This window comes from Miniopterus natalensis, chromosome 17 (genome assembly GCF_054644295.1).
Source record: "Miniopterus natalensis isolate mMinNat1 chromosome 17, mMinNat1.hap1, whole genome shotgun sequence".
Taxonomy (NCBI): Eukaryota; Metazoa; Chordata; class Mammalia; order Chiroptera; family Miniopteridae; genus Miniopterus; species Miniopterus natalensis.
In genome coordinates this window covers 32859217-32878392 of record NC_142097.1, presented here as the reverse complement: position 1 = coordinate 32878392, position 19176 = coordinate 32859217, and the positions used below count along the sequence as shown (strand labels likewise).

At 43.7% G+C, this 19176-nt stretch overlaps 1 protein-coding gene across 2 annotated transcripts in view; it reads left to right on the top strand.

The window, feature by feature from the left end:
• TADA2A (transcriptional adaptor 2A) overlaps positions 1–12067 on the top strand; it is a 34905-nt gene extending 22838 nt beyond the window's left edge. Inside the window, exons 9-15 of one of the 2 annotated variants that reach the window (XM_016210678.2) lie at positions 846–889; positions 2775–2885; positions 4652–4723; positions 6409–6541; positions 7090–7133; positions 9210–9283; positions 10716–12067. In XM_016210678.2, coding sequence (XP_016066164.1) covers positions 846–889; positions 2775–2885; positions 4652–4723; positions 6409–6541; positions 7090–7133; positions 9210–9283; positions 10716–10901 — 664 coding nt within the window. In that variant the 3' untranslated portion in view covers positions 10902–12067. The remainder of the gene's footprint in view (positions 1–845; positions 890–2774; positions 2886–4651; positions 4724–6408; positions 6542–7089; positions 7134–9209; positions 9284–10715) is intronic. The other variant, XM_016210679.2, reaches the window with a different exon arrangement.
• Positions 12068–19176: the final 7109 nt, after the last annotated feature.

Sequence of the window (19176 nt, the reverse complement as noted above, 5' to 3'; positions counted from 1 at the left end):
GGCACAGGCCCGGGCTGCGGGCTCGATCCCCAATGACTCTTTCATCATTGATGTTTCTGTCTCTCTCTCTCTCCTTTCCTCTCTGAAATCAATAAAGATATATTTTTTAAAAAAAGAAAAAAGATGTGATCTACAGTAAAGCATGCTCTCTGTGTGTCTGGAGTTAGCTTCTGATAGGTGCTGAAGAAGCTTACCCAGCTGCTTTTGTGAGAAGCTCCATTGCTTCATGAATGCCTCTAGTATAAATCGAAGTTTCCAGACACATAACTCTGCATGGTTTCCTTAAATTCTGTTTTGCTGAAAACACGCAATTCGAGCTAAACAGTATTGTAGAACTTAGTTGTTGAGGTTGCTGTTAGATATTATTATGTTTTATGATGCCCTTCCATTAAATATGCACAATATTTATTTCAACTAGTTTTAATGCATTATGTGAATGTATAGTTGTAAATGTCGAATGTGTGATCATGGCACCCTTTTACTAAATTTCCCTTAAGTTCCCTGAGTTGAATAGATTAATTTCTATGACATGAACACAGCTTCCCTTCTGTTTCATCTTGTTAGACATGTGTTTTTTAGTATTTGTCAGTGCTCATTGATTCATTCATTCTTCCAGCAAGTAGTTCTAGAGAGTCTGCTAAGCCCAAGGAGAGGAAAAATGTGTGATGCTTGAGAGCCTAAAATTGTGTTAGTGACTAATTGACCTGCAGAACTTTGTGGGGAGTGACTTTGGACTTCAGTATTTTGCCTCATAGTGTTCAGGATGTTCAATAAAAACTGCATGTGGAAAACAGTACCAAATGTAAAACTAACTATAGTAAACATTATTGTGGTTTTCATTCTAGAATTATAAGAGATCATGGATTAATCAACCTTAGGAAGTTTCAGTGTAAGTATTAGCCATTTTCTTTGTTTTAAAATTTGTTCCAACGTTATTTGTGGTTCCTATTCTAGTTGCTAGACTCTTACAGGCTCTGATACACTGTGCCCCTGTGGGGTTCTGGTCAACCAGTCGTGGGTTGCCTTTTAATATAGTCATGATCATAAATACAGTATGTTACATTCATGTCCTTCATTGTTTCACTTTTCCATTATACACTTTTCAAGTGCTTGTGGTGTTCTGAGGATGTCACTTTTAACAGTTACATAATATGTTGTATATATGCATAAATACATAATAATATGCTTAACCTGCCTTTTATTATTAGATATGTAGCATCTTTTAATCTTTTTAATCATTAAAAATAATGCCATGATGAACTTGTTTGTGAATAAAACTTTGTCTATGTTTAGATTTTTTTTTTTTTTTTTTTAAGTAGAGTCCTAGAAGTGAAATTAATAGTTCAAAGACTATGATCATTAAAAACTCCTGACACTTGGGGCCAGGTTGCTTTACAAAAGATGTTATATCAATTTATATCTCTTCTGGCAGAGTATGAGATTGCCTCTAACTCATCCTCATTGAGAGCTGTGGGTTTGCAGAAATAACTCAGGAGCAGCTTTCCTTTGCCCTTTCTATAGACAATAATTGGTCAAGTAGTAGGTTCCTCTCTCAGAATCCCTGGGCTTTTCTTAGTAGGGTCAGTAGGTTTTCACCTTTATTTCTAATAAACCTTGATCCTTGTGTATATCTAATCTCAGCTGGTGGGCAGAGGCCAGTTTAGCTTTATTCTTTTACCTTTATTCTTTTACCTGGAGGCTGCTTCTGAGAAAGGAGTGGTGTGTGCAGTGTGGTTTCAGAGGTTTTCAGTGGCCATTATACTGAATATACATGTGACATTAATATGGTAGGCAGAGGTGTTTTTCATCAGATTTTAAAATTATACACCAAATTCTTCTGTATTATCCCTGTAGTAAGAGGAGGGGAGGGAGGGGCGTTAATAGTGAAAATAATCAGTCTGTGGCTGCCCATCAAATTGGCTCCTAGAATATGTGGGTAAGAATGTCTACTGCAAGGGAAAAGATTCATCTGAAGAGAAGACTTTATTTAAATAAGTGTCCGAGGTGGACAGAACTAACCTAGTTACTATTGATTATCTGATTGAAATGACCAAGTAGCACTTTGAGAGTTCCTGGCTGCTCCACCCTACTAATTATTGTTGATGGGTTTTACTTCCTGTCTTCTTTGCCAATACCTCTTTTTATTAGACATTTGGTCAGTAGTGATCCTCAAAGCTGCTGATCCTAGCGACCCTGTAATGTGACCATTTACTTGCAGATGGTTATCAAAATATAACTTCATTAGTAGTACATTAAGTTGTGGTACTTAGTTTAGTGAAGAAATACTGCATGCCTCACTTGAGGAAGATTTTTGGTGAGGCATGCAAGAGATCACACCCTTTTTCCAGGCTTATCTCTTGTAGATGGATTATTATGTCTGCACATGTATTGTTTTCCTGCAGAAGTTAATACCAGAAAATTTGCCCAACATTGTTCCTAAGAGCACATGAGCTGCTTTTCCTTGTCTTTCCCCATTGCTGCCAGCAGTTCCTGCCCCGTACAGATGAGAGAGAGTGAGGGGTGGAGGTCATCAGGATGTGCAGTGGTGCAGATGCTCTCCAGTGATACCACGTCCCTATGTGATTGTCATTGTGATGCTGTTTTTATGAGTAGTGTTTTGCATTCTTAGCTTTCCTGTTGGCTTCCTGTCGTGGTAAGTTAGTCATGTGAGGTTATGAATAATGCCCTTCCATTTCACTTCTTGTAAAAGAAATGCAGAAAACCTAGATATCTTTATATCCAGTGTGATGTGGTTGCGTTTACTTTCTCTGTAGTAATGGAACGGCGGTATCCCAAGGAGGTCCAAGACCTTTACGAAACAATGAGGCGATTTGCAAGGATTGTGGGGCCAGTGGAGCATGACAAGTTCATTGAAAGCCATGCACGTAGGTGGTTTTGAGCCTTGAGAGAGAGAGAGAGAGAAAGACAGAGAGAGAGAGTGTGTGTGTGTGTGCGCGCGCGCGTGTGTGTTTATATAAATAGGAGAGATGATGGTGTGTTTTATGTGAAGTTCTGTAAATAAACACATGGATATTTTTGTCTTTGTTTCTCTTTATTACCATGAAATAAATTTGTAACTTTTAGGGTGGGAGAAGAGAGATTAAGAACCGTATGGCTTTCTTTTTTTGCCCAGATAAATAATAGTTTAGTTGTTTTTCCCCTTACTTTTTGTTATACAAAAAATACAAAAGTAGAGAGAATAGTATAATGAACCCATGTATCCATCATGTAGCCTCAACAGTCGTCATCACATGGCCAACCCAGTGTTGTCTCTGCCACTCCCTTCCCGCCCTTACCTGGATTGTTTTAAAGACAATCTCGGACACTATATTCTCATAACTATTTTGCTATTAAAATGAGGGGGTGCGGTTTTTTATCCTCACCTGAGAATATGGTTTTTTATTGATTAGAGAGGAAGGGGGGGAGAGAGAGAGAAAACATAGAAACATGGATGTGAGAGAAACACTGATCAGTTGCCTCCCATATGCGCCCGACCTGGGGTGGAACCCGCAACACGGGTGCGTGCCCTGACCAGGAATTGAACCCGTGACCCTTTGGTGCACAGACGATGCTCCAGCCAACTGAGCCACACCAGCCAAGGCTTAAAACTAGTTTTTAAAGTGGGGACAGAGTTAGATAACTCATGGAGCTCGTACTTCCATCATTCTCTTGCCTTTTGCTCTGAGAGAGATCTACCCAGTTATTTGATTTTCACTGTAAAAAAATCAAAGTTATTGAGGAAGGACAGCTTAGACGAACGAAACAGGTTGAGCCTGTACCTTCATCATGAGATTCATGTATTTCACATGAGTTTAGACCTGGGCAGGTACTTTAGCAAGGCCCTCGCCTGTCCTCACCGTGCAGATATCTCTCACGTGGCGCCGTAGGCGTTTATCTGACCCAGGTTGGTTGCCCTCACCGTGTGCCTGGTCTGGTTTTATTGTTTGTGCGGTTTATCCTAGGTGACTGGTCCTTTACTTCCTGTCCCAGTTTGTGCCATTCCCAGTGTATGGTCACTTCAAGGACCTGCACCCCACGGATGGACCAGGCATTTCCTCCGTCCTGTTTCCGAGCACCCAGATCTGACCGCTGTATTACAGAACAACCCAAGCAGCGCGGCCTGAGCTGTGTGCTCGGAGCAAGTAGCCATCTTTGGCTTATGGGAAACACAATGCTCTTTTGTGTCTATGGAGAAAGAAATTATCTGGGACTTGAGCACCAAGCTTTTGACCTTCCCTTGCAAAAGGGCCACATCAAGTACTGCCAGAGACAGGTTTCATAAGAGAACTCGGTTATGTGGTAGATCTCTTAACACAGGGTGAATAGAGCAGGGAAACTTGGTTGTCTAAAAAGGTTTGTTACTTCTATAGCTGAATGAATTCAGCCAGTTCACTGCAACTTTTCTAAGAGACAGCGCAGCTGCTACTGTCTCCAGCTGGTGAGAGCAGCTGGAAGACAGCTGGAGGAGGTTTTCCCCAGCTCTTGGGTAAAATTTCTAATGAGATGTTACCAACAAATAGGATTCCCCAAATGGAATTACCCAGCCTTTTATATAAGGCAGAGTTACTGAAAATACTCGACAGCAAATGTGTTCATTGATGTTGATTTTGTTTTTCCCATTTTCCTCCTTCGTTCTTTTTGGGGTAAATAGTGGAATTTGAACTCCGAAGGGAAATCAAGAGGCTGCAGGAGTACAGGACAGCAGGCATCACCAATTTCTGCAGTAAGTGCTACACACTGTATCCGAGGACAGGCGTCTCCTAACACACAGGAAGTCTCTGTTTGAGGCCGTATGAATTTTTTTTAAAGACCCACAAGCTTTTCTTTTTCAGAATGAGTTTTTAATCCTTCCAATAAAGTTTCATCTATTTCATGTATTTAAGCTGCTATATGGAGTCTCTGAGGTAAAAGTGACAACACGAAAGAGAGGCACCGCTTTAGATCTAGGATTCGACAGCCTCTTTAAAAAAAAAAAAAAAAGGATTTTGTATTCTAATTTTTACCCCCAGCCTTTTAAAGTAGAATGATGCATGGTCTGATCATGCTTATTAACAGACTTCAGCCAGCTCTGGGTGCTTGCGTCTGTGTCTTGAGGCGTTGATATTAATTACACTGTAGTAGCTAAGCTCTCATAGAAACAGTTTACAGTGCACCAGGCCCTAGCTGAGCATTGCGCCTGGGTCGTGTCATTTAATTCTCATTGCAAACTCATGAGCTAGGTATTGTTATTTCCATTTAATGAAGAAACTGAGGTTTAAGGTGGTTAGAGAGAGATGCATGGAAGAGCCAGGTAGTAAGGGAAGGCAGTGCGTTACAGTCGCTAAGGGCTTGAGGTCTACACTTGGACAGCGTGGGTTTGGGCTCTGGCTCTCCTGTTTGCCTGATCTGTCGTTCTGTTCCAGTTTTAATTTTCTAAGTCTCTCGGAATTAGTCTGAAGATAAATTGGAGATCATGCATGACCGGGCACGTAGTAAATCCGCCAAAAATCGCAGTTTCTGTGGTTTTGTTGTTAGTGTTGGGATGACCTTTAGCATCCCCTCCTTCCTGCTGGTTGACAGCGATCACTCAGTACCCACAGGAGGTAGCCCTATGGGTGTAACTTTAGCCTAGTATAATGGTTCTTTATTTTTAACAATGGACATCATTTTCAAAATGAAATTTTATGCGGGGCCCTAATCTATAAATAAGGTAAAAGTGGAACAGCTTTGGTTGACGTCTGATGGTTCAGGTCAGGTGTGGAACCCAGATCCACCAGCATGTGGGGGTGCCCTTGATCTCTTGATGGGTAAATCCTCATGGGACTCCAGGGCTCTGTGGAACATAGTTCCCAACCCACTGGTGTGGCATTTTGGCATCTGTGTACCTTTGTATAAAGCACCATGCAACTTCTGTTTGGCCATGTGCACGTAGACGCTGGCTGGTGCCAGGGTTTGTTACCTGATACTGGTTGCCTCTGGTCAGTGAGGACTTGTTTTTATTTGTAATCCTGATTGCTTTTTAAGGAAAATTGTATGCTTATAGCACTTGTGTGACTTTGAAAAAAATACAGATAGAAAAATAGAACAGGAAGCAAATATGACTATTAAATGTTAATTACCTTTGGGGGTGGAAATATGAGTCATTCTTTCTTACTTTGTACTTTCCTGCTTGGGGTTTTTTTTGTTGTTTTTTTTTTGGTATTTTGTTTGTGTTTTTTTTTTACTCACAATTTCTTAAAGGTAGAAAAGGAATAAAAATATTTTAATTTCTTGTCAAAAAGATTTTAAAATAGGAGAAATCTACTTTGCTCTTGGAAAAATAATTGTGGGAGCAGTTTTGCAAATAAACCTAAAAAAGACAAGCTGTTTGCTGGTCAGTTAGTTCTGCATCATCGTTGCAGTTGAGGTGGGGTTTTTTTACACGTCCAGGTGCCAGGACCTATGATCACCTCAAGAAGACGCGAGAGGAGGAGCGCCTTAAACGCACCATGCTCTCCGAAGTCCTCCAGTACATCCAGGACAGCAGCGCTTGCCAGCAGTGGCTCCGCCGGCAAGCTGACATGTGAGTCATTAGTCCAGGGTGGAGGAGCATCTGTTTGGCCTTTTACATGTATTTTCAGGCACTTCCATGGGCAACCTACTCATAGCATAGTAATAATAATTGGGTAGCTGGAAGAATTCAGAACATTTTACGAGTCTATCTCAGAAACAACAAAGTATAACAGTTTAGAGAAACAACTGGCTTCCTAGAATCCTACTTTGCTACTTTGATCTTGTTTTTTAAAAATAAGTAAATTCCCTCTACCCATGTCTCCTCTCCCTCTGTATCTATTGGTATAATTTCCACCGAAGAAGCATGTTCCTATCTTTCCCCATGAATAGTCTCCGTGACGTTCCGGGCTAAGGGCTCTTAACAAATCCAAGTGATTTCTCCTCCCAGAACAGGCGTCTTTTCCTGGTTAGCACAGTGGTATAGCCTGTAAAATGTGTAGTCTGTCTCGTTACATCTCTTCTAAGTAATCGACCTGATAAATGGCAGCCAGTCCCACATGTGCTTTTGGGAATTGTCTTTAGTATGGCATAGGTTTAAATTCTTCTTCTTCATTGTAGTGATTCCGGCCTGAGTCCTTCTGTTTCGATGGCTTCAAATTCAGGTAATTATTTTTCAAGCTAGAGCCAGTCTTGATAAGTTTTCATTCTAGGGATTTGTGGTGACCCAACAATCCCTCCCCGCTTTGTGGGATCAGGGTGTTTAGACAGAGTAACGGTAATTATGTGTTGTCCCAACTTACAAATATCAGCAAGTTTTCAGAGTCTTCGTGGCCAGACAGAGACTCTCCTCGGGGTTAGAGCACACAGACAGGGAAAAGACAACTCCAGAGCGGTGGTTTCTTTATTTTACCAGTGTCTGTGGGCAGCTAACTTACTGTGGTTGCATCTACCACAGATTTTGAGATTTGTCTTACAGGGGAGAAAATAAAGGTTTTGTATCCTGAACAAGCAAAGGAACATGTTACTTGCCAGAAATGCAAGGATTTCTTTTTAAGTTGGGAACTGAAGGTATTTCTGTTATCTTCACCTCTGTGGTTTTGTCCTATTTTGAGGATAGTTTGCAGAGCCAGGTATTTTAAGCCAGATGCTGTCTGATCATCTTTGGTGCTCCATATGGTACACTGGCCACTTCCCCAGATCAGAACATACAGCCCCCTCCACTGATTAGAAACATAGTAGTCTAAAAGGCGACCGACTTGCATCCCTACCATTCTTTGGAAGTTTGGAACAACAGACTTGTGATGGTCCCACTCAGATCTCTCAGTAGATTCAGGATCTAGATAGGACTCAGAGGAAGGCCACGTTAGGGATGATCCTTCCCCCCCCCCCCCCATTTATTCCTTTGTTTCAAGTAATTATTTTTTAATACTTAAGGAGAAAAGAGAGTCTTTTAGGGAGTAGCCAAGTTTCATTTTATGTTTCTTACTTCCAACCTCTCCCTGCCAGTCTAAGTGCAGAAATACAAATAACTTAATATTGGCTAGTGAAAATGAACAACCTAACATGGCCACGCAGCATTGGCGTTTGTTTCTGAACCATCTGTACTCACTGGTTCTTTCTTGCTTCCCAGGCTGGTGTTAGCCTCCCTCACGCCCTGTATTTAGGTTGAGGAGGCCCCTTGCTCTTGCTCTGAGTGGGTCCTGAGGCCATGCAAAGTGGGAAACCTGGATCCTTGATTGTAACTTAGCCTCTAGTGAGGCAGCAAATGATTTTAGTCTCCCTTTTTTGAGCTTTTAGGGTAAGGCGAGGCCTTTGGGTTGTGGAGAAGCCCGTATCCCTTTTGTTGATTTTACAGAGAAGCACGTTTTCTAGCAGAGCAGCCTGTTAACAGTCCCTCCCCTTTCTGTCTACCACCCAAAAGGCAACGCCCACGAAACTTACATTGTTCTACACTTTTTTTTGCTTAACTCAGTCTGTCCATCCGCAACTGAACACTAATCTCAACTAAACATTCAAAACAAAACCGAAAATATTTCGCACATCAAGCTTTCCATCCTGGGCAGTTGTCTCACACTTAGGTTTCTTTCTTAGGTAGGTGAGTTCACTTCAGCCCCTACTTGGCCATATAATAGCTCATTGTTCCTCTGTGTGGATCTTTCCGGTAAACAGGGCTGCTTTGGAAGGAACAGATATTCCCTCACATAGGACATAAGAAGGGCCTTTTGCTGGCCTAACAGTCTGCCTTTGATCCCAAGGCAAATGGTACTTGGTTAATTAGCGTGTTTGCCTTGTACTGCTGGCACAGTGGCAGGGTTAGCAAATGTCTCCCGCAGAGTTGTTATTTCCATTCATCAGCTGTCAAGGCAGGTAGCGTCTGACCTTTCTTAACTGGATGAGACCTGGGCTTTAGATTTTAGAATCTCTATTGGGTTCAGAATAAATGGGTAATAACTGCTGTGTTAAGTCGTCATATTTGATGCTATGATATGTGTAATTATATATAGAGTATTTTAGCAGAGCAAGGGGCACACATATTAGCATTTTAGTTTTCAAGGGAGCATTGTGGAGCCCATGCTGCTAGTTAAACTGGGGCCTGTGGGGGCTGGTGGAGATTTCCTACAGCTGTACAGAATGATCTTGTACCTAACTGGCCTGGCTGCGGTGATCTTGGTTACATTTTACACCTGAGGATTTGTCGCTTCTATGAAATACATGCCCTTTTCTGTCCGTGTCTGTAGGTAGACGAAGTGCACCGCCCTTGAACCTCACAGGCCTCCCTGGCACGGAGAAGCTGAACGAGAGAGAAAAGGAGGTAACAGGAGGAATGGGAGCGAGGGGAGGGAGGCTGAGAAGTCACTGAGCTGCCACTGCAGGATCAACATGTACGGTCTGGTCTTCCCAGAAGGCTGTGAGCTACGAGCTAACCGCAGCCGGTTTCAGGGGGCTCCTTTCCTTGTCACCTGGCCACCACATGCCTTCTAAGAGAAGAACATAGGATGTGTAAATCTAAATAGTAGCAACTGTCATTTATTGAGCACTTACCATGTACCAAATACTGTACTAAGTGCTTTATGTAAATGAAATTAATTTTTCATAAACCTAAAATAACTTCTGTATGAAAATGGTTAATTCCTATTAGAATGGCCGCTTCGAGTTGTTCTACACTTTTTCCAACAGTATAACCATCACTTCAGATACTTGGAATTGTCTCCATAGCATGTTTGCAAGCATAAAGAAAGGAATTCATTATCATATATAGTCACACATTAATTTTTATTGTAAAATGTCATGATTCACTTTTCTTTCCTATTATGTAATCTTCAGACTTGTCTTCATACTACTTTTGGCTGTTTCTAAAATTTAAATCCAGCCTCAAAAGAATCATCATCAAGTGTTTTCAAAAGAATGTGCGTGGCTCTGAAGTCCATTCCAAAAGAGGGAGTCCTCTTTTGTTCCTGGTCTGCTCCTTTTACAGTTCCCAGGACCGGGTCCCCACCTGCCACTCTGTACCATTAATTCAGGTCAGACTGTGAAGAAGAGTCGGGGAGAAGGGGCTAGTATTAGTCTTTTATTTTATCCACTATAAGAATAGTAAAGATTCATTTGGGGATAGAAGGAAGTGTATTTATGTCCCAGTATTGCTTAAAAAGGTCAGGGGCCATTCAGATTCAAGTGTTGGATGGCCTGGAGTTTTAAGCAGTTTTTATCTTTGCCTTCAGAGTGGAGCCTTAGGCTGCTCATGGCTGGATAATGGCAAGTAAACTGGACTGAGCCAGCTTTCTAGATTTTTAGCAGCTAAAGTGGCCTCTCTTATCAAGGTCTCTATATCTCCTCTCCCTTCAAAGCAGGGAATGTAATCACAAAAGCAGGGATTGCTACTGTATGCCGATACTAAAAATAATGTGATTCACACTTGGGAGTCCAAGTGTCTGCACCCCCAGCCTCCCCGAGCCCTGTGGCTCTTCCCTGACTGGCCGTGTTGGAATGTGCTGGGCCCTCGACCAGCCGACACCTGCCAAAGGCTCTCCCAGCATCACGTCCTGGCTTTCTCTTCCTGAGTGTCTGTCTTTAGTGAGTCTTCCTCCAAAGAAGAGACTAAGTGGAATGTAGTCCAGCCACCCAGCAGCTCCTATAAATAGCTGGAGGTTGATGTCACTTCTTAAATTCTGTTTGGGCTACACCTGCTGGATTAAATGATGAGAACGATGGGTGCTAATGCTTATTAAATCTGCCGTGTCTTACAGCTCTGTCAGATGGTGAGGCTGGTCCCAGGAGCCTATTTAGAATACAAATCTGCTCTGTTGAACGAATGTAACAAGCAAGGAGGCTTGAGACTGGCACAGGCGAGAGCGCTCATCAAGATAGATGTGAACAAAACCCGGAAAATCTATGACTTCCTCATTCGAGAAGGATACATCACTAAAGCCTGAGGGCCTGGGGCTGGGGGTGAAGCCGCGGGTTTGGAGTGTGGCGGACCAGAGGACACTGGATATTCCTGAGCTGAGCGCTCCCTGTACAAAGGGGAAAGGACAAGGAACCCTAAGCTGTAATGATGTCTGCTTGCTTCCCCACCCTGCTTTAAAACGCTCTTGTTGGTATTGTGCGGCGGAGCTGTGTGCCCGACGCGCTATTATTAACCGTGAGTGGGCTTCCATTCCTAGCACCTCTTGTAACTGCAACAAGAACCGTGGTACCTCGCATCACAGTGCTGGTAGGGAGAGAACTAGCCCGTCGTTAGCCCCGGGGGTCGCAGCTCAGACCCTTGTACTTGAGTGGTCAGTTTTCTGATGATCTGCATTGCCTTCAAACGATACAGACAGATTTAAAGTGAAGAGAAAGGTCATCGAGCATGAGAAAGCTTTCTCTTTCCTTCTGAGGACTTTTTAAGTTGACAACCTATGTTTATGAGCAAAGGGGAGGGAAATCTCCCCGCGATGGTCTTGTCCCAGACTGCATCTTTAACTCGAACGTCTGGCTTTGTACTTTGCAGTCTGTCTCATCTGCAGTAGACTTTTGAGGAGGTGGCATCAGATATAAAATGTCTCTATTATTTTTAGAATTAATGGATTAAAATGTTTTGCTGCTCAATTTGTGGTGTGTCAAATATTCTGGTAACTAAAGCACACTTGGGGTGCTGGGTGCCCGCCTCATCACGATGCACCGTGTCTCCTAACATGTGTGTCCTGGACTCACCCTGTTCATTGTTCATACCCTGGGTTTCCCAGGACACCAGGCCCCTGAGGATGGAGATGATGCAACTAACCTCCGCTTTGCTTGGATTGAGGCCTGAACGCTAATTTCTTAATGGGGAAAGGCTAGCCTGCAATAAAAGCTGCTTTTCAAACAAAAGTAAAGCAGTTTCATATATGGGACTCAGTAGATACGAGGGTGACTCCACCACATCTGAAACTTGGTCCTCAAAACTTTCTGCAGAGTAAGACGCCACACTCAGAGTCATAGTTGTCCCACCTCTCACAGAAGGAAAGCTGTGTATAGAAATAACTTCAGAATCTGCATGTATGACCTCTAGTAGCTGATTCTTTCATCCTTTCAACACTCAGAATATCTAATAAAAATATTATATGCTTTGTTGGAAGTTTCTGCTCAAACTTTTTGACTGATGTAAATATGCATGCAGCTTGCTGACAGACTTCATCTAGGGGGTTTCAAGTGAAAAGGAGACTGAGGATCTGAAGGAATCGGAATAATTAAAGACTTCAATCTTTAAAAAGGGTGGCTTGTGGAAATGGTCTTTTTTTTTTTTTTTTTTTTTTGCATACTCTTCTCTCTTAGAAAAACGTATTCTACCACCAGTATCACTCTCAGTTGGTTATAAAGGTCCTGCTTCTTATCCCTGAAAGGCGATTCTGGTTCTAAAAATTTGGGATGCTGCCGGGTGGCATGGTTCAGCGGTTGACCATGGACCTATGATCCGGGAGATCGCAGTTCGATTCCGGGTCAGGGCACATGCCCGGGTTGCGGGCTTGATCCCCAGTTGGGGGCATGCAGGAGGCAGCCGATCAATGACTCTCATCATTGATGTTTCTCTCTCTCTCTGAAATCAATAAAGATATATTTAAAATAAATAAAAGTTTGGGATGCATTAGACATCAATGTCAGGTGATGTCTCTTATAGTCTTAAGAGTCCTTAATCTTGGTTAAGGAAGGCTTCCTGGGAGAGGTGAGGAAAGAGAATTTCGCAGATGGAAGTGGGAGACTGTTCCAGACAGAGTGGGTGGAGGGTGATGTGGAGGCAGCAGTGGGCGTAAGGAAAATGGTGCCAAGAGCTTTAGTTGTCTGGGACACAAGGGGCAGCTGTGGGTGCTGGGAGTGGGAGGATGGTAGAAACCTTGGAACCAGCCAAACTCTGAAAAACTGATCAGGCAACCAGCAGATTTGATGAGGAAAGCGGCATGGTTGAAAATAGTGATCGGGAAATAAGGCTGGAATTTCAAATAACTGGATTTTTGAAAGTAGAATTGTTATTGTTGTCTTGGTAAAACCCAACTTTGCGAAATTGAAGACATAGAATCCCTGGGGGGGGGGGTTTGTCAAAATCAAGCCACACTGTGGGTGATGAGTGCTGTTGAAAGGTGTCACTAAGTCGCTGTCTGCATTTATAATAGAAGAGCACCTGCTGATATGTGTGATGTGGCTGGTGTATGTACATACTTTTCTTCCATGTTCTTATCAACCAAGGGAAGGCCCTTCCTTTTACTGAAAATCAAAAGCATTTGCCCTGGCTGGTTTGGCTCAGTGATTAGAGCATCGGCCCGAGCACTGCAGGGTCCTGGGTTCAATTCCAGCCAAGGGCACGTACCTCTGTTGCAGGCTCAGTCCCCAGCCCCAGTCAGGGCAAGTGCAGGAGGCAATCAGTCGATGTTTTTCTCTCTCACATCGATGTGTGTCTCTCCCCCTCCCACTCTGAAAAGCAATGGAAAATTATCCTCAGGTGAGGCCTGAAAAATGACAATAATAATTAAAAACCAAGAGCATTTCAGAGAATATTCCAGCTACATTAACAGAGGTCTCAGTGCAGATCACCTCAGAAGAGGAACCCTTTACTCTGAAACTCAACAACATGAATAAAGAGTTTTTACTGTTAGGAATTCTTACTGTGATTTAACATTAAAGGTTTCTGCTGACGTTTTAAGCGTATCTTTCTCTGCCAGTGCTGGGAAATGGAGAACAGATTTCTTTTCCCTGCCATGGGACCAACCATTTGTGGTGTATCCCTTCTTGGATTCTAGTTTTCAACCTTTTATTGTTTATAGCCGCCGCCCACTTAAAAACTGAACTCGGTAGTTAATTAGCCAGCCCTTGCTGAGAGACAAGAACAGGAGGCCCAGTTTTTAGTAATGAAATTACCAGCTTGTGGTTAGCTGGAAGAAGACCAATGACATCAGAAACAACAAATTCCAGTTGGTAAGTCATTCTCGCTTTAGGAAATATGTACATATGTAATAAATGAACTAAAATGGCCCTGGCCGGTGTGGCTCTGTCGGAGCGTCGTCCCATACACCAGAAGGTGGTGGGTTCAATTCCCAGTCAGGGCACATACCCAGGCTGCAGGTTCAATCCCTGGTCGGCGTGAGGCGGGAGGCAACTGAGTGATGTTTCTCACATCAATGCTTCTCTTTCTCTCTGTCTTCCTCTCTCTAGAGTCAGTATTTAAAAAAAAACCTAAAATGTCCAGTGTGAAGAATCGGAGGCCCAAATTACAAAGAGAAGCTTGGGAAAAAAAAACTTGTTCATATTTACTCCCAGACACTTCCCCACGGGCCTCCAGGCAGGAGAGCAGTGTTGTGTTCTGAACAGCACTGTGGGACGCACTTCATTTTTAAGGATCTTCCTGGATGCCGCCTTTTTTTTTTTCTTCCTTTTTAATGTTTTTATTGATTTCAGAGAGAGGAAGGGAGAGGGAGAGAGAGAGAAACATCAATGATGAGAGTCATTGATCCGCTGCCTCCTGCACGCCCCCGACTGGGGATCAAGCCCGAAACCCGGGCCTGTGCCCTGACCAGGAATCGAACCATGACCTCCTGGTTCATAGGTCGACGCTCAACCACTGAGCCACACCAGCTGGCTGTGGATGCCTTCTAAATAGATGCTTTGTTAATTGTTAACACAGAAAGCTTTTCCACAGCTTATGTACCTGACCTTTTATTTGTTTACATTTCTAAAGTTTGATTTAAGAGGTACTGACCTGGAAGCTTTGCTTTCCTTTCTGATCTGCCAGAGGGACCGTCTCTGGCACAGTAGGACTCTGCCATGTCTATGGCCTTGTGTCCTGGCCAAGACAAAGGATTTCTCTTCAATCAGACACAGTAATCAGTCCTCTGAGTGAAACGGAGCAGGAGTTCAGAGTACAAGCAAGGCCAGAGCAACTTGCAGAGGATAGCAGTGGTCATGCTGGCAGGCATTTAATTTGGGAGTGAGCATAGTGAAGTGCATTTAGCAAATATTTGGGAACCTAAGCCTGTCCGTGAAATATGCATCAGAGCTGAGTGTTCGTGTGCGACTTTTGAAGGGTGGGGGCAGGGGGGACATGAATAATTTCTGAGAAGTCCGGAAAGCTTTTCGCTAAATCTGAGGCGATGGCGTGTTTCCCTGGTGCCTTGGCTTCTGTCAGTTGCGACGTGCTGGGATGAAAGCACGACCTGCCCTTTGAGGTGACTGACCAGGCTTACAGTTAAGAGACCCAAGTATTCAAGGAAAGAATGAATGTCTCGCCTCTGACATTAAAATGCCTTTGTCACTAGGAGTTACTTGCTTGGTATGCATTGTGTCCTGGGCCCCCTTCCCTGTGAAGCTTAGAAATAAGGAAGGTGAGATGCAGAAAGTAGGCCTTAAATGGTTTAAAACCCCAAACTGAAGGCTACAGAAACATTCAAACATCACCATACAGCCTTGTTTTGAAAGCCCTGTGGTTAACCTCTGCCAGCCCAGGCTTGTTTTGTGTCTTTCGGGACGGGACCGTTCAGTCTGATGCACTTATTCCTACTTTGGAGCTAAGGGGTGGCATCAAACTAACCTGGTTGAATGAATCTTTCCTTCTTAACCAAGCACCCCCCACACACACACCTTGCTCTGGTCTCCCTCGGGGTCTTAGGTGGCAGAAGGCTTCCCGGTGGGGCTTGCTAATTAACCTACTGCGGTCCAGAGTTATGTTGAACAGAAGTAGCATCTTAGGAAGTGTCAAAAGGAGAAAACCTCCTAGTTTTAAGAAACCAACACTTTTTCCTAATTGAAGCACAAATGCTGAGGTGCTGTCATCTAATCACCCTTACTCAACAGTGAACTGAAAGCTAAGTGCCAGCTCATGACACTTCTAATGCATCTCTCCTCTCCTCCTTGGAGGGCTGTCTGCCAGGAATATTCCATTTCTGAAATTATTTGCAGTGGCCTAACCTCTTTTCTCCCATTAAACAATAGTAACTGATTTGGATTCTCCCCTTATCACCCTTCATTTAGAGGATTCCTTTAAAACATAAAAAATACATTATTTTAAAAAATAAAAAATTAATGGAACCTGTATTATGGAGCTTGATTTTAATGTTCCCAATCAACATCCCCTACAGGAAAACAGATTTTTAATTTGTGGTAAGTGTCCGATGTTTATATTTCAGTTTCCAATGGTAGGATGTCTAAGAGGAAAAGGGTAATGTTCAGAGTAATTTAATAGGTTTTCAAAAAAAAATATTTAAAGGGAGTGAAAAGTTCCAAAATGCCATGAAGACACTAGCTCCCCAAGTACCAGAGGCTTTGGAAATGGGGGGAGGGGATGATTTGAGCTTTGGGTGAAGAGAGGGCAGTGATGTCAAACCCTGATCCCTTGGGGGTTTGCTGTCTGCTTTGGAGAGGTGGAACCGCTTTTCCATACAATATCCTGTCAGGAGCCTCTTTTTAACCAAAGTCAAGCTGCAGCAGAAAAAGCCACCCTACCGGGGACAGGAGCCAGAGCCCTTATTTTTTGCCTAAAGGAGAACATTTGGATATTTTTACCAAAGGACATTTATCTTAAGTGCTAGCCACAGGTAGGTGATAGCATGTCAACCTCACCTGGCAGCCCAACCCCCCCCCCCCCCCCCCCCCCCCCCCCGCCACACACACAAGATCTTTGCCTTGTTTTGGGCGCTTGATTTCAGATTCAGGACAGCTGTCAGATCTAAGTCGGCATAATTTTAACTTCCCGATGCAGAGCAAAACGCTTTTGAGAGCAATATCTCCCCGGAGCGCCTTTCACCCCCAGCAACTGCAGGAAAAAAGGTGTCTGCCTCAGAGAAGGGTGGCTATGGATGTCACTGCATCTTCCAGATCCCAGCTGCGACCTGGCTCAGAGTTTTACGGTTAAAAATAACCATGGCTTAAAGTTGGGGGAAAAAAGTAAACTGTTGGGTCTCCATGGAAACAAGGAGAAAGAAAAAGGCAAGCCATGGATTTCCAGCAGATGTGGCAAGGTGGGGTGGGCACAGGGGCCTGGAGCTTAGGGGCCCTCGGGTTTGAAAGGAGATGCCCCTGCTGAGCAGCCAGGAAGCAGCCAGAGGTGGTTCCAGGGCTCTGGAGACACTTCGTAGCCCAGGTATGTTCGCAGCAACAATATGCATCGTGGGGTGGAGGGGAATCACGTGAGGGGCTAACTTGCTGTGACACAGCTTTGCTACTATTTGGCACCGCAGGGAGCAGTGAGCAGCACAGTAGGTCAGACGTTGCTCCTAAACGTCCTGGGACCTCTGCTCCCTGCGCCCATTCACAGCCCACGCTCCCGTTTGCAGAGTCGGAGACTTGACCTGGGAGCAGAGATTTATAACTGGAGGGAAGTGTTCAAGCTGAGGCCGACAAGGATATTTCCTTCCTTTCCGTAGGGCCAGGTTTTTCTCTCTTCGGTGTAGGAGATTATACAAAGTGGCACTAATTACCTAAGATGTCCTTAAAAATGTGTATGTCTCTTAACATTTCTGGTATTATTGCTAACAGAGGTGGCTAACCCTTGGGGGGAAATATTTCATGTCTTCATTTTCCTGTTCTTTAAAAACAATTTTTTAAGAATACATGAATTCATTCTAGTTGTAAATTTTTCAAAACTACTCTCTTTGCCTTTTTTTATGTTAAGAGTTTATTTACTTTCTTGTTCACCTGCACGGTGTATTGGAAAGACCTGAGTGCTAATGCTTGTTCTGCTCCCTAATAATAATACAACCTTGGGCAAGTTTCTCAACCCCTCGTGTCTAAAGTGTGCTTGGTGATACCTCCCTGTCCGGGTTTGAGGAAGAGTAGATGGGATAAGGTATATTAACCACCTGACACCTCTTTTCCCCCGCTCTGGAGTAGATAAAATGTGTTTGGAACTTCTGTCTCCTAGTTCTTTTATCTTTTCCACATTTATAGTTTCCTCCCAGATACCTTGTGTCCTCTGTCCCTCTCAGATGTGCCAAAGGACAAGAGCTTAAAGATTTCCTTCTCCAGAGGGGTGCATTTTAGCTACCAAAGGACGGCATATACTCTGAAATTACAGGCATTAGCAAGCAGGGGCTTGAGACATCTGTGACCTCCAGGACCTGATGACAAACTTTAGACCAAGAAGCCCTGATCACAGCTGCTCCCCAGTCCTGACAGAGATATCAAAGCTGCTGTCAATTTGTTAACTAGAGGCAATGATACAGATGGAAGATGCAACTATTCCTTCCCAGGGACCCATAGAGGTCTGATTAATCTAAGGAGCCCAAGCAATTGAGGAGAATAGTTTTGGAAAGGCAGACATCAGCAGCTGAGCAGAGGAGAAGCTTCCACCCTCTACTTACTCTGTCTAATCAGATCGGCTCTCGTTCTGGATAGAAGCTGCACCCCTCTAAAACACTGCTTATTTAGATATAGTCAGGAGCACCCACACCTCCCAAGGCACATAGACCAATCATACTTTTGTAGCAGATGACCTCTAAGATGTTTCTATATTTAAAATAGTTGACACCTATAAAGATACCTATTTCTAGTCTAGTAATGTGCTCTCCAGAAAGGTGGCCACTAGCCTCACGTGGCTACTGAAATTTAAGTGGATTAAAATTAATTAAAATCGTCCTGGCCTGCCCTAGCCAGTTTTGTTCAGTGGTTAGAGCATTGGCTGGTGGACTGAAGGGTTCCTGGGTTCCTTTCCAGCCAAGGGCGTGTACCTCAGTTGTAGGCTCAGTCCCTGGTCCGGGTTGGGGTTTGTGGGTGAGGCAACCAATGGATGTCTCTCTCTCGCATCAATGTTTCTCTCTCTCTCCTCCCCCCTTCCATTCTCTCTGAAAAGCAATGGAAAAATTACCTTTGGGTGGGGATACAAAGTTAAAGTAAAATAAAATAGAATACCCCTGGCCTGGTAGCTCAGTTGGTTAGAACATCATCTCAATACACCAAGGTTGCAGGTTCAATCCCCGGTCAGGCACATACAAGAATCAACCAATGAATGAATGCATAGACAAACGGAACAAAAATTGATGTTTCTCTCTCAGCTTTGCCCCTCTCTCTAAACTCTATAATAAAGAAACTTAAAAAATAATTAAAATAAAAAATGCAGCTCAGTCACACGGGCGCACATTGGAAGCGCCCGAAGGCCACCTGGGGCTGGGGCTGCGGCTGCAGGGCGCAGATGCGGGAACGTGTCCACCCCAGAAAGCTCCACGGGCCTAGGAGAAGGTCATGCCTCCAGCTTTTCGCTGCCGCTGC